The following is a 13,166-nucleotide window of genomic DNA, read 5'->3' on the forward strand; positions in this document are numbered from 1 at the left end:
CTTCATGATCGTATATAAATCATGGTGTGATAAAAAATGACATATATATATATGAAATTAAATATATATATATATATATATATATATATATATATATATATATATATATATATATATATATATATATATATATATATATATATATATAATATTGTTATTGTTGTGTAATTATAATAACCATAGTGCTCTCACAACTCGATTCTTTAAAAAGCTTGAAGATATCCAAAGTTAAGTTTTATCTATCTACCCATATCTAATTATATATATATAGTTATTACAATTACGCATATATCTGGCAAAAAGCGGCTAGTAGATTATAATGTCTTTTTATCTATCTACCCATATCTAATTATATATATATATATATATATATATATATATATATATATATATATATATATATATATATATATATATATATATATATATATATATATATATATATATATATATATATATATTATATAATTATGACACTTTTTCCAGATATGTATATAATTGTAACAACCACAACGCCCGCTAACTTCTCGATTTCCTCACACTTCTTCAAGAAATCGAGAATTTATGAGGGCGCTGTGGTTATTACAATTACACACAAACACACACACACACACACGAGTTCAAGGCCAACCATTGGCCAGACTCTTATGAGAGGGTCAGACAAGTTCCCGCCCTCAGTTTGAATGCTCATTTACAATGTGCTTGGAGTTCCTGGTAGTGTTAGGAGAGTGTCTCATTGGAAAAAGTATGGAGATGCTTAAACGGACTTCATCTTCTTCACCCTCCAGATCAGACCATGTTTGTGGCTGGTTTACTTTGTCTTGTATGGTACTGACTTTTACACCCCCGACTTTCCAGTTGTACCTGTTGTTGCTTTGGGAAGTGTTCAAAGAGAAGCAGAGTTCTTTTGCACTTCTTGTATGATAGCTGGAACAGCGATGGTAGAAAGAAATTTCTAATCTATTCTGTCCATCCTCTAAGACTCCATTCATGAAGGTCAAACCTCTTCTTTATTTGTGCTAAATTTTAAGGTATTACTAAGAGTACAATTCCTGCCCAGAATTATTTGATTATGGTCTCAAGTCTTTTCCAGCCTGGTTACCTTTTTCTGTAATAATCTTAGTTGCTTTTGTGTTATGATTTCTCACAGGGTTATGTGCTTCTCACTGCCCTACAAATGGAAATTATTTCTGTGGTGAAAATAGGATAAAGAGACTTTACTGTGTTTAGCCTATCTAATAAAAGGAACAATCAAGGTACGTTTATTGAACAAAATAGGGATTTCACAGCAACAAAAGTCATATTCGAAACTGTCTCTGAGTTTGACCTTATCACACTTACCTGTACCAAATTCATTCTTGAGTACTAGCAGCAAATACTTTATGTTGATATTTATGTGTATACTTTTATGAGTAATATCTTTGACAAAATCTTATAACATTTATTTTTAAGAAGGTAATTAGGAAACTTACAATAATTGTAAGCACAATTACTAAAAAAGCAGCTGATTTTAATTTTTGAAGTATATACAAGAAAAGCAAGAGCGGGATAAGGTAAGGCGAGGGAACCTATGGTATTTGGACATGGATATATTTTAAAGCATTTCTTAGGGGCATTCTATGGCTGTGATTTCTGGTAACAGACATGAGGTTTATCCTTATTTACCTCTGTAAGAAACTGATCAGTGTTATAACTGCTGCAAGTTAAATGTATGCAATTGGTGCAGCTTATAATAATTTTTTCCTTGGTAATAATGCTGCAGTTCTCCAGCTGACATGGGGCGATTAAACAGTGGTAGGGTAAATTACATTTGTTCATCCATCAACCCATGTCACTGGAAGAATGAGATCCTTGGGTTAGACCCTCAAAGTCAGCCTAAGCATTACCAGGTTCTCAGCTTGGAATGACAACTGAAGTTTCATGGTTCCCTGGCACAGATGGCCCCTGCATTTATTCCACATCTGTTAGTCATATTATGGGAGATGTTGGCCTCCCTTCAAAGATAATGATAATTTTAAGGATGTCTGTTGCCTTCACAATGAACTAGTCTACTTTTAAACCAGTAGAAAAAAGGAGTTAGGGGTTTGAAGTGTGAGGACATATACTTATGGGAATGCGTTCTGGGATTTAGACAAAGGAGTTTGGGGACTTGCCATCCCAGAGAATGTGGGTGTCTTGAGGATATTTGTTAAGATCAGTAAATCGGAAAACAGAAAAGCCTTGTAAAGGTGACATGCAAATACAAAATAGGCATGATAGGTAAGGAATGGGAACGTGGAAATATGTGAAAGGAAAAATTTTAAAAAATTAAATGGGGCAAGACAGGGATGGTTTGCCTCTGTCTGGCATGCCATTCACTTCACATGCTTAAATGTTATGTGGTTTCATGTACACCCCATGGCTGTGCAGTGTGGCTTTTGAGATAGATATTGTTTTTCATGATAATCAGTCTTTGAATTGGTGTCTGTGCATGGTGTAGATTCTTTTCTAGCACTTATGCAGCAGCTCTGGTCACTGCAGGATGTGCTTGCTCATCAAAAGGTTCCATCTTGGAGATGGATGCTTTCTTTAGCATGTACCTTGACAGGTGTTCATGGACTAATGGTGTTAATGGTTGCTACTGTCAGCATGGACAATTTATGTCTTAGAGACTCTACTTGCACAATGGCCATGTCCCATACTCCTTTGTGTCATGAACATCTTGTGTCCATGAATTTTATGTGTCTGTATATTGCCCATGCCCATTTCCTGCACATTTTCATGGCCTTGCACAGCCTGTGCCCATGTTTTTACTGTCTTCCTGACCAATACTCGGTTGTGAAGACTTTTTTTTTTCACAGGACTGAGGAGCTTGCTGGTCCGTTTTCTTGACAGGGGAAAGGCTCACACGGTGGTTTGGGGGTTCATTGTCAATGTAATCTGTACAGACTATAACTCTTACTATTGCTCTCATACACCATGTGTGTGTGTGTGTGTGTGTGTGTTGTACGGCCTCTGCCTGTTGTGTCATATACCTAATGCAACTCATGTCAAGTGTAGCTGGAGCCTTTTCCAGGTGCAGCCTGTAGCCAGCGTGGCCTGTTCCTGGTGCTTGTGTCCAGTACAGCCAGTGCCCTTATCGAATGTTGATAGTGCCTTTTTCTGATAAGAACTGTGCCCATGCCCTTTCACCCCCCAATCTGTGCATTTTACACACCTTTGTCTCGAGTGTAGGGCCACCTCTCCTCAAAAGGAATCAAGTAATCAACTCAACCTTTCTTCCAGCTCTTTGGGTTTGGAAAGCAGGGTGGGAGGAGAGAACATTGGAAAAAATCCTGAATTTCTTAGTAGCATAAAGGAATTCTGAACATACTCATCCCCTAACCAATGACCTTGCCTTTCATTGGGCTACTTTGTGTCCTCATAACTAACATAGCAATGCTTGTTTTTTTTTTCCTCTCGATGTGTCTCTACCTATGAATCAGTTGGAGAAGGTCCTTACTTGGTATTGACTCTGAGGAGGGAACTTGCAATAAGGAGTCTCAGAATGCGTTTGACTCTCTCTCTCTCTCTCTCTCTCTCTCTCTCTCTCTCCTCTCTCTCTCTCTCTCTCTCTATGCCCCCGCTTTTGATTCTGTGAAAACCGTTTCTGTGATCTTCGGCAAGCAACTGCAAAAGTGCCATCCCACTTACCTCTTGTCATCCTTGGCTCATTGTTGGTCTTCATTTTCATTTCCATCCCCTGTATTAGGACTCAAGGAGTAAGGTGATCTTTGGTTTATTAATTTTGAATAGGGTTCCTTGTGTAGGAGTTATGTATGCTTCATCCTTAAACATAATCCTTTGGGAGATTTCCAAGTATGTGAGGGAGACCTATAGCAATCCTTTTGTCACCTTGCATTGCAGAGGTCCTTTCTCAGCAATTTCATCTGGCACCAGCCCAGCCTCCAGCATTGGCTCAGCTTCAGAGTTAGATGAACTGCTATTTTTTGTCTAATTCAACCATTTCCAAGGATTAAGATTACCCGTCCTTCACTTCTTCTTTGTAAGTCACCCTCAGCCAGCACTCCTGTCAGGTTGTGCTGATTCTTCTTCTTGGTGATGTCCAACTAGAAGTCAGTTTTGCCACTGTACCTTGTCACTTTGTCATAAATGTAGGCATTCCTTTCTTGAAGAGAAAACCTGGATCCTGCTTGTTTAGTACAAGGTATTTGAGTTACACCCAACCCTTGTTCAGGCAGAACTATTGGTTTCAGGTGTTAGGACTAGGATTGTGTTATTTCCTTTCTTATTTATCTAGCACATGCTTCTATGCCCTTGGACTTTTTCCTGGTCCCCACAGTGGTTGCTGAAGTTGTTGTGGAACTACCCGAACTTCTTTTGTGCAAGTTACCTTTTAAACCTGAGGTTCATGGTTGGACTTTGGTTAATGAAGCAGACACAGTGATGACCTCTGCTCGTATTTGCTCTCGTTGATAGTTGAGAGTCCACCCTGTATTTGTGCTGGTCTGCTGATGCAAGTGAGCTACACAACCAAGCAACTGCCCAAGGGCCTTGGTCTTGTATTTGTTATTCATACTTAAGATGATGATAGTTGGTACTTGTTGGTCTTTATCACAGAACCTTTCCTAAAGTAGGATTCCACATGGTAAATCAGACTACGGCCGAGGCACCTATCATCCTCTTGCATCAGTTTTGCTAGGCTGCAATCAGCCTTCCCTTGCCCATGCACATGACCTGGAAGTTGGCATTACAGGGTGGTGATGGATTGTCCCTTCAGTCTCTCACAGTAGGTACACACTATATGGGATATGATGGATGCTCATACCTACATGCTCAGATTTTCTGAGGAACGATGTCAATCACTCACCAAGAAATGGAGTTCATATAAAAATAAAGGTTTACATCCATGTAGGAACAAATTGCGATTTTCAAAGGTAAATTGCATTTTTCCAAATATGCAAGCCTGAAGTGATTTATTGCAGTTTCATTTCTAATCACCCATGCATTGTTCCTGTTTGTCAAAGGAAAGGTGTGGTTGAACAGTCAGGTAGGTGAAAGGTACCTCCACCCTTTTTGTTACCAACATCAGTGTCCAAACGAGCTTGCACTGAAGAAGGCAATTTGGAAAACTACAGTTTTATGTCTTCCTGTTACTAGTATCACACTACCTGCATTTAATAATCACTGCTCAAGAAGAATTATAGAGCATTTTATTTTCCTGTGGGTGTTCTTATGTAGATCTTTATTATATTTTCCAAGTATGTACTTATATTTATAATAATTTCCTTTTTAATTCAAGACTTTTATTGTTATTTTTCTCAAACCTTAGTTTTCTAGTTTCTATTTTTGTCATTATATCCAACACATTTGTATTCAAGTTTTGCATTATTTGAGAGGAGACAGAGAGAAATATCTTCAATATTTAGTGTCTGCTCATTCAAGCATAAATCTGAATGCGTTCTGAATACTTTAAACATGTAGGCAGCACAAGAAGGTGTTCATTTAGTCAAAAATGTCCTAAGTGATAGAGTGAACAGATTCCCTAATATGGGTCTGCGGTAGAAAACTGTAACTTTCTGTGACAAAGTTAGACGCAGGTTATGTTTACTCCAGCATGTTTGTGTTTTGTATGTACTTGTACAGGTATCTTAAAAATGAGTAAACAGAATATGATGACACTCGGCATATATATTTGTAAGGGGCCTTCTCGATGCAAATTACTTTTAAGAATAACATGTAGTAACCGTATTATCTCATGCTAGTTCAGCTAGTGATAAATATTCTCGAGAAGGGTACTTAATGAATATATCTGTTATTTTTCCTTCCAATCCTGTTTCCTAGCCTTGAGATGTATTGCTGAGACACAAAAATATCAAGAATTTCACAGTTGAAATGCTTCGTAGCCGGCTGTTTATTGGACTGGCGTTGACAGCACTATTTAGGTCTCTTATTTATCATGTTGGGGCAAGACGGGGAAAGGGACGTAGGGTTTGCAACCTCACCCGTAATCATATAAACGGAAAATAACTAGTTGTCCATCCTTTAAGAAACAAAATAGTTAGATAGCCTTACATACTTACTGTGCTTCCTGATACAAAATTCATTTATTTTCATCTTGCAGTAGGTCGGAACCTTTCAAGAACTGAGCAAACACTGGAAAAAGAAATGTTGTTCTAGGAAAGCTGATGGATTAATAGCTAATCTGATTATAGGTGAATGAAAAACCTGATATGAATTTCATAGTGGTTTTCTTACAATTACATACTATTTAATAATTTTTCGGTTATTACAGTAAAAAGACGACGATAACAGTATGAGGCTAACATTCATGATAAACTTCTTTGAAATTAAATAATGAAATATACTCTTTTGTAAATCACCATTCTCTACCTTCCGCATTCATTGTGCCTAATTTATCTGCTTACAACGTTATTTGTTTTCTTTTATGTCTACTTCTATTCTGGATTTCGAAATCTCAGCAGTTAAGAACATATGAACACATGTTAATACAATGAATGTTATGTTTAAAGTAATAAAAGCATATTTATATATGCCCTTGTTTCTCGCATTCATGACTGTTTATTTCCGCTAAAGGCTGTGTACCATAACTATAAAATGTCTTTTACAGGTTAAATTCCAACTTAAACGCAGATGGAGTTTGCTGGTGCTCACTATCTTTATACCAACGCTTTTACTTATTTGCATTGGTTACGTCACCCTCTTTATCAAACTGCAAGCTTTCCAGGTAAGTACATGTTATGCAAGCTTTGATTAGAATACTTTAGAGAGCTAAACATGCGTAGTAATCAGTTCAAGAATTAAATAACTAAGAATCCTACGTATTACAAACCAGCGCTCAGAAGCTTTGCGGCATTATCCACATTAACAGTTCAAAGTATCCTGGTCGCCATGGTGATCCTCGCAGAAATTACCAACGAGTAACATTAAACTTTTCGAAAGACAAAAGGAAACACACGGATTACAGAGTGGAGGATTCAGTCACAGGTTTGCATTAAGTCTTTTAAAGATATATTGTAGTTAACTTAAAGTTATATAGCTGTTGCTCATGGACAGTCGGCCATATGTCTTCGTTGACAGTGAACCACAAGTGTATGTGGACCCAATCCGTAACATAATGTTCAAGACATTTTAAGAGCGGCTGAGGAATTTTCTTAGTTTTTCGTCATCTTCTAAGGAAGTGAGATCTGTTCTGTGAAAACGTGCTAATGTACGAGTCATTATTGTCAAATATTTAATCCGTATGTAAACTGTAGGTAAACTCAGGAACCTATCACATCTTTAGATATCACTTAAGAAACATTTCTAAACTTTCTAGTTTCACTGATTATGCAAAATTTCCTAATGGTAAAGAGAATATTTTTTTTTTGTCGACTTTGTTGAATATGCAGCTCAAATCCATAATGAATTCATTTTATTAAGTTAAAAGTAATTCTTGACAATAATAGTGGTTTAAAAAAATGCACCGTCTTTGTTTCTTTAACATATAACTCCTTGTGTTCGATGGTCAGGGTAATCAACTGTTTAGTTCCCTGTGGACGGATTCACGCTCCTAAACACGCTCGCAAATTCTTAGTATAGATAATCTGAGAGCATCTAGATAAGTTATCAGCACTATTTTCATTTTCATTACTTATTTTAATGAAGACCAGTTATAAAAGAAATAGAATTCTTTTAAACTACAACGAACGTCAGTTTCCACTTTTGGTCCTAAAAGCTACAGCAAGGGTAACTAGACTCATAAAAATGAATCATTAATTTGCTAAACTTCAAGCAACAACTTAGTCAATTATAGTTATGGAAAAAGTTGAAAGGTAGTTTTTTGTGCTTAGTTTATCACGAAATGTTGCCAACACTTGGTAGATTTCTTTTGTTGATCAAACGAAGCATTAAAAAACCCCAGATATATACGGACGGGTGTAAACATCAGTCTAGGTTTTGTTAGTACTTTGATGTTAATTGCTTTCAGTATATGGGTTCTTAAACTATGAGAAGTATGTCCTTTTGATAAAATTGTCTGGAATCTAAACTTTATGTGCTGTATACTTTTTTCTCCCACAGAATAATACTCATGATAGATTTATATGTGATGACTGTACAGCCAAATAGTTTATTTTAAGCACCAAAAAACCGATAGTTTCACGTAGAAAATCGTTTATATCATATGGTCATATGTTAATGATTTTGTGCTACTGGCAGTGAATTTTAAGTTATTATGGCTAGCATTCACTCAGGTTGAAATTTTGATTATAGGAATATTGGGCTCTGCTTCTCAATTGTCATATTCCATTAAGCGTAACCTTGATGTTAAAGTCACTAAAATACTCAGTAGTGACCATTACTGAAATGAAACTATTTATAGTTAGGAGAAGGGGCACTTCAGTCATATTTTGTGGGTTTGGGATTTTTTTGGTCATATGTACTTAATGGCTGCGAGTCTGGCAGAACTTTATGGAACCCTCAACTGCATATTTTCTTTCATGGTCCAGCTGAAGTACACACACACACATATATGTATATACATATGTATATATATATAGATATATAGTGTATATATATATATATATATATATATATATATATATATATATATATATATATATATATATATATATATATATATATTATGTATGTGTTCATGTGTATATATATATATATATATATATATATATATATATATACATACGAGGTAAGTCAGTAAGTATCCGACTCAATTTTTTTATTTAATACAACAGCAATACAAAGTTTACAATAACATCATTTTTCAACATAGTCACCCTGCTTTTCAATGCACTTGGTCCATCGTTGCACTAACTTTTCGATACCCTCAGAAAAAAACGTTTTCTGTTGAGCATTGAGCCATGTATGCACCGCTTCCTTCACCTGCTGATCGGTGGTGAAACGACGGCATCTTAAAGCATCTTTAAGTGGACCAAACAGATGGTAATCAGATGGGGCGAGATCAGGACTGTATGCAGGATGTTCCAACACCTCGAAATGAAGTTCTTGAAGAGTGTTAATGGTGTGGGTGGCGGTATGTGGACGGGCGTTGTCATGCAACAAAAGAACGCCTTCCGACAATAGACCTCAGTGTTTGTTGCGAATTGCCAGCTTCAACTTGTTGATAAGCATATCACTGTAGCGTTCACTGTTTACTGTTGACCCTGTTTTCCTGCAGAGGGTTGACTCTTGAATTTTTTTTTTACTCGTACTGCAGATTGGGGGTGTTTCCACTCCATGCTCTGGTGTTTACTCTCTGGTTCAAAGTCATGAATCCATGTTTCATCTCCAGTGACAATTCGTTTCAAAAAAGTATCCCCTTCGTTAGCATGACGGTCCAGTAAGTGCAGACAGATTCTCAAACGATTGCGCTTGTGTTCGTCACTAAGTTGTTTTGGGACCCATCTCGCACAGACTTTATGAAAGTTGAGCCTGTTATGCACGATTTCATATGCAGAACCATGACTAATGTGCATATGATAAGCTACTTCATCAATAGTCAATTGTCAGTTATTCAGAATCAGGGCTTGGACTTGTTCAATGTTAGCGTCAGTAGTGGCTGTGGCTGGGCATCCATCGCGTTTCTCATCCTCCACGCTTGTCCGACCGCTTTTGAACTGCTCAGTCCACTCATAAACACTACGTTGTGGCAAAACATTGCCCCCGTATTGTACTGAAAGTCTTCTATGGATTTCAGCTCCTGGTACACCTTCAGACCACAAAAAACGGATTACAGAGCGTTGTTCTTCTTTGGTGCAAATGGAGAGTGGTGCGTCCATCCTTACTTCTCAACAGCGCAGAGCGCACTGAAGTGGTAACGCTGAAACCAACCACAAGGGAGGAGGGCAGAGCCATCTACAACCTGGCATAGCACACAAAGCCATACAGCCTATTCACAAACAATTAAAATAAAAGTGTGGATACTTATTGACTTACCCTCGTGTATATATATATATATATATATATATATATATATATATATATATATATATATATATATATATATATATATATATATATATATATATATATATATATATATATATATATATATATATATATATAAGAGAGAGAGAGAGAGAGAGAGAGAGAGAGAGAGAGAGAGAGAGAGAGAGAGAGATGTGTATGTAGGTTTACTTATATGCTGTTGAATATTATTCTGCTATCCTTGTAATTCCTCCTGTCTGGGTGCCTCAGAACCCTGTGAGCTACTAAAGAAAATTGTTTCAAGCATTAATTCCTTCGTTTTACTGGTTATGTGATAATGACGAAGTCAGTAATTGGAAGCTTTTCTGCTTGGTCAAATTCCATATCAGTAGGTAACTTCCGTTACCGCCTGAACCTGTGCCGCCAGATATGATTTTTGCTACTGGTTTTGCAGAGCGTGAATACCCATACTCTGTTGAGATGCCACAATATCAAATTCTCCATTACCATAGTACTTAGTTCCTTGCAATATCAGTCTTTACTGCCTAAGCTGTCAAGTATCCTAAGTTATTCAAACTTAACTAATTTAAAATCTTCAGTCCAACTCTCCTTTCATATGGCTTCCGTAAAGTAAACGCTACTAGGACATTTCTTTTCTCCCGGATGTTTGGTACTTTTTCTCTTTGGCGTATCATTTATTGTGGTTTTTTGACATCGCCAAGGCACCTGTAGTCTGACTCAGTGCTAAGTTAATCAGACATCCCGCTTATGGCTTTGTCACTTCCTTCCATAAACTTATTTCAAGCTTTTTATTTAATCACTTCATATCTATTGTTAACAGCACAACTCCTGCTTCCTTCCCCCCTCTTCATCAGTAACCTTGAGTTCACCCCTTCTTCTATCCATGCTTATGCTGACTGTTCAGCCCTCCAAATTTCTTTTTCCATTCACTTTCCAGTCCCCTTCCTTTGTTTCCCTAATTTTAAACATCCCTGTTCTTGTGAAGTCTGACCTAGAGATCCCATAAACTTGGTCACCTCTCCCATACAATTCTTCAGTAATTTTTTGATGAAAATTTAACTGAACTTACTTCTGTCAGCATTTTAGGAGTCCAGGTTGCGTCTAATTTCTCGTAGAGAGATCATTATCCCGTTTTAAATCTACCACTAAAAACAATGTGTATTGTTCAAGTGCAGTAAGTTATTTTCTGTGCATCTTGGCCTTTTATCAATAAATACTGTTTTCGTTGTCGCTCCGTTGAACTCAGGAAATTCCTCCTCTTCCTCCTCTCAGGCAACCATTTATCACAAATCAGCTCATCTCTTCCGACAGTTACCTTGTGGATTTGGCAGTCCTGGGATTACATGAATCTTCCTGCTTCTGTTTTCCTAATCTTTATAACCTTACTTTCTTTCGGAGGCAAATCCATCGCGTAGTTCGTCTTTAAGCTCCACCCATAGTAATTTCTTTCCTGTTCCTAGTTTTCTTTGGGCTTTGGCTAGAAAAGGCATCAGGTTACCAGTCTCATTTACCTCTGTTCCTAAAAAAAAAAAAAAAAGTTGTCTTATCAAATGTAATGGATACCGATGCCTGTAAGGTAAAGAGTTCACATTACTACCTGAATAAATCATCTGAACATAGCCAAATATGTCCTATGTGATTTACAGCCATCTCTACAGGTATACGGAATCTCCTCTTTCCATTCAGACTTGCCCTTCATTGGTGGAAATTTTATATTTCAGACGGACCAAGAAAGCAAATATAAGAGCATAAATGTAAAGTTCGTAGTATTAATATCGCATATTGGCAAATGAAAATCTCGAATTTTCATTTGTGGAGAAGATTTTCTGCCTCAAGACTCACTTGCCGTTAAATTCATACGTTATTTCAATCATATATTCAGTTTTAATAACAAAATGTGAGGAAAATTTTTGTTTACAACTGAATAAATAAAGCTGGTTTTAAAAATGGCAGGAGTTTCACAGCTCAATTATTTGTGTTAAGACGTGAGCGTTTGAAATTTAAAACTCCCCCTCTGATGGTTTTTGTTGATTTTAGGAAGGCATTTGACAGCGCCCACAGACCAATAGTATGAAAGATCTTGCGTCACCGTAGTTTTCCTGTTATTATGTAAAGCTGATTGAAATTATCCATGAGATAAGAATATGCGAAGCTACCGTTGATGGTGTCTTGTTAAGTGAATTTGCAGTAGATAAGGAATGTTGTTTTACCTTTGTTTGTTGCCCGTCCCATTGATTTTTTTACCCTAAAAAAGAGGTCGGAGATGAAAGAAGGTTTAGATTGGAGTAAAGATAGAGACAACAGACTTAGATTATGCAGAAGATGCTGCTTTAATCATGAAAACGTAACGAGGATGACAAAACTTGGCCTGTGGAGTGCATTATATATCTAGAGGCGGAACTCAACGTAAGTCTGAGAAAAAATATTAATGAAAGAGTATGAAAAGGGACAAAGTAACATCAGATGAAAAAGGTTTAGTGATGCTGAATCTTTCAAATATCTAGGAACAGTAATATCCCGTAAAGTTCTCTTTAGTTGGATTTTATAAAATGCTAAAATAAGCGAATTAAAAAATGGTTAGGCTGAATAAAAAAAGTTTCCACGAGCTTTATTTGTGTCACCATACATTTCCAAGCTGTGCAGAATTTTGCTTTCCCTGAAACAGGTTCGAGCTGTAATGACTCTGACAACACTGCTTGTGTTGTACACGCTGTTTAACCAAGTCTCCAGTAATCTACCTGACACGGCGTACATTAAGATGATTGATATATGGTTCTTCTTCTGCATCTTCCTGATCTTCAGCGTGATCATCGTCCACATCGCAGTCGAACATCTCCCCGCGGACGGGGATAATATTATGAAGGTCAAAAGTGGATCAAGAGTATCGCCAGTTTGGGAACCACCTACATTCCAGGAAAAATGGTAATTTTTTTTTCTTTTTAAAGGCATCCCCGAATTCATTTATGGTCACATTTTTAGATCTGAATCTCTTGGTCCACTTTCATTTTGACGTTTATAGTCGAACATGATTGGCTCTATTGACCAAGATTACCTAAGGGTCACCAGTCTCCCCCTTAGAATAAGTTATTAAGAGGGCAGTTTGGATTCGTTCGCTAAAACGATTAAGTATATTGCTGGTCTACAGGAGGATGGATAGGGAAATTAGAAGAAAGTGAGAAGAAAACGAAGGTGAGTAGCACAAATAGACCGGAGAACGG

General features: G+C 36.9%; 1 protein-coding gene across 1 annotated transcript in view; it reads left to right on the forward strand.

Annotated features, from left to right (window-relative positions):
- The window catches only part of LOC136842292 (uncharacterized), a 62,066-nt gene extending 49,192 nt beyond the window's left edge, over positions 1–12,874 (forward strand). Inside the window, exons 8-9 of the mRNA XM_067109552.1 lie at positions 6,611–6,727; positions 12,614–12,874. Of these exons, the coding sequence (XP_066965653.1) occupies positions 6,611–6,727; positions 12,614–12,874 (378 nt within the window). The remainder of the gene's footprint in view (positions 1–6,610; positions 6,728–12,613) is intronic.
- The last annotated feature ends 292 nt before the right edge of the window (positions 12,875–13,166 follow it).

The sequence above is a fragment of the Macrobrachium rosenbergii genome, chromosome 10 (genome assembly GCF_040412425.1).
Source record: "Macrobrachium rosenbergii isolate ZJJX-2024 chromosome 10, ASM4041242v1, whole genome shotgun sequence".
In the NCBI taxonomy this organism is placed as follows: domain Eukaryota; kingdom Metazoa; phylum Arthropoda; class Malacostraca; order Decapoda; family Palaemonidae; genus Macrobrachium; species Macrobrachium rosenbergii.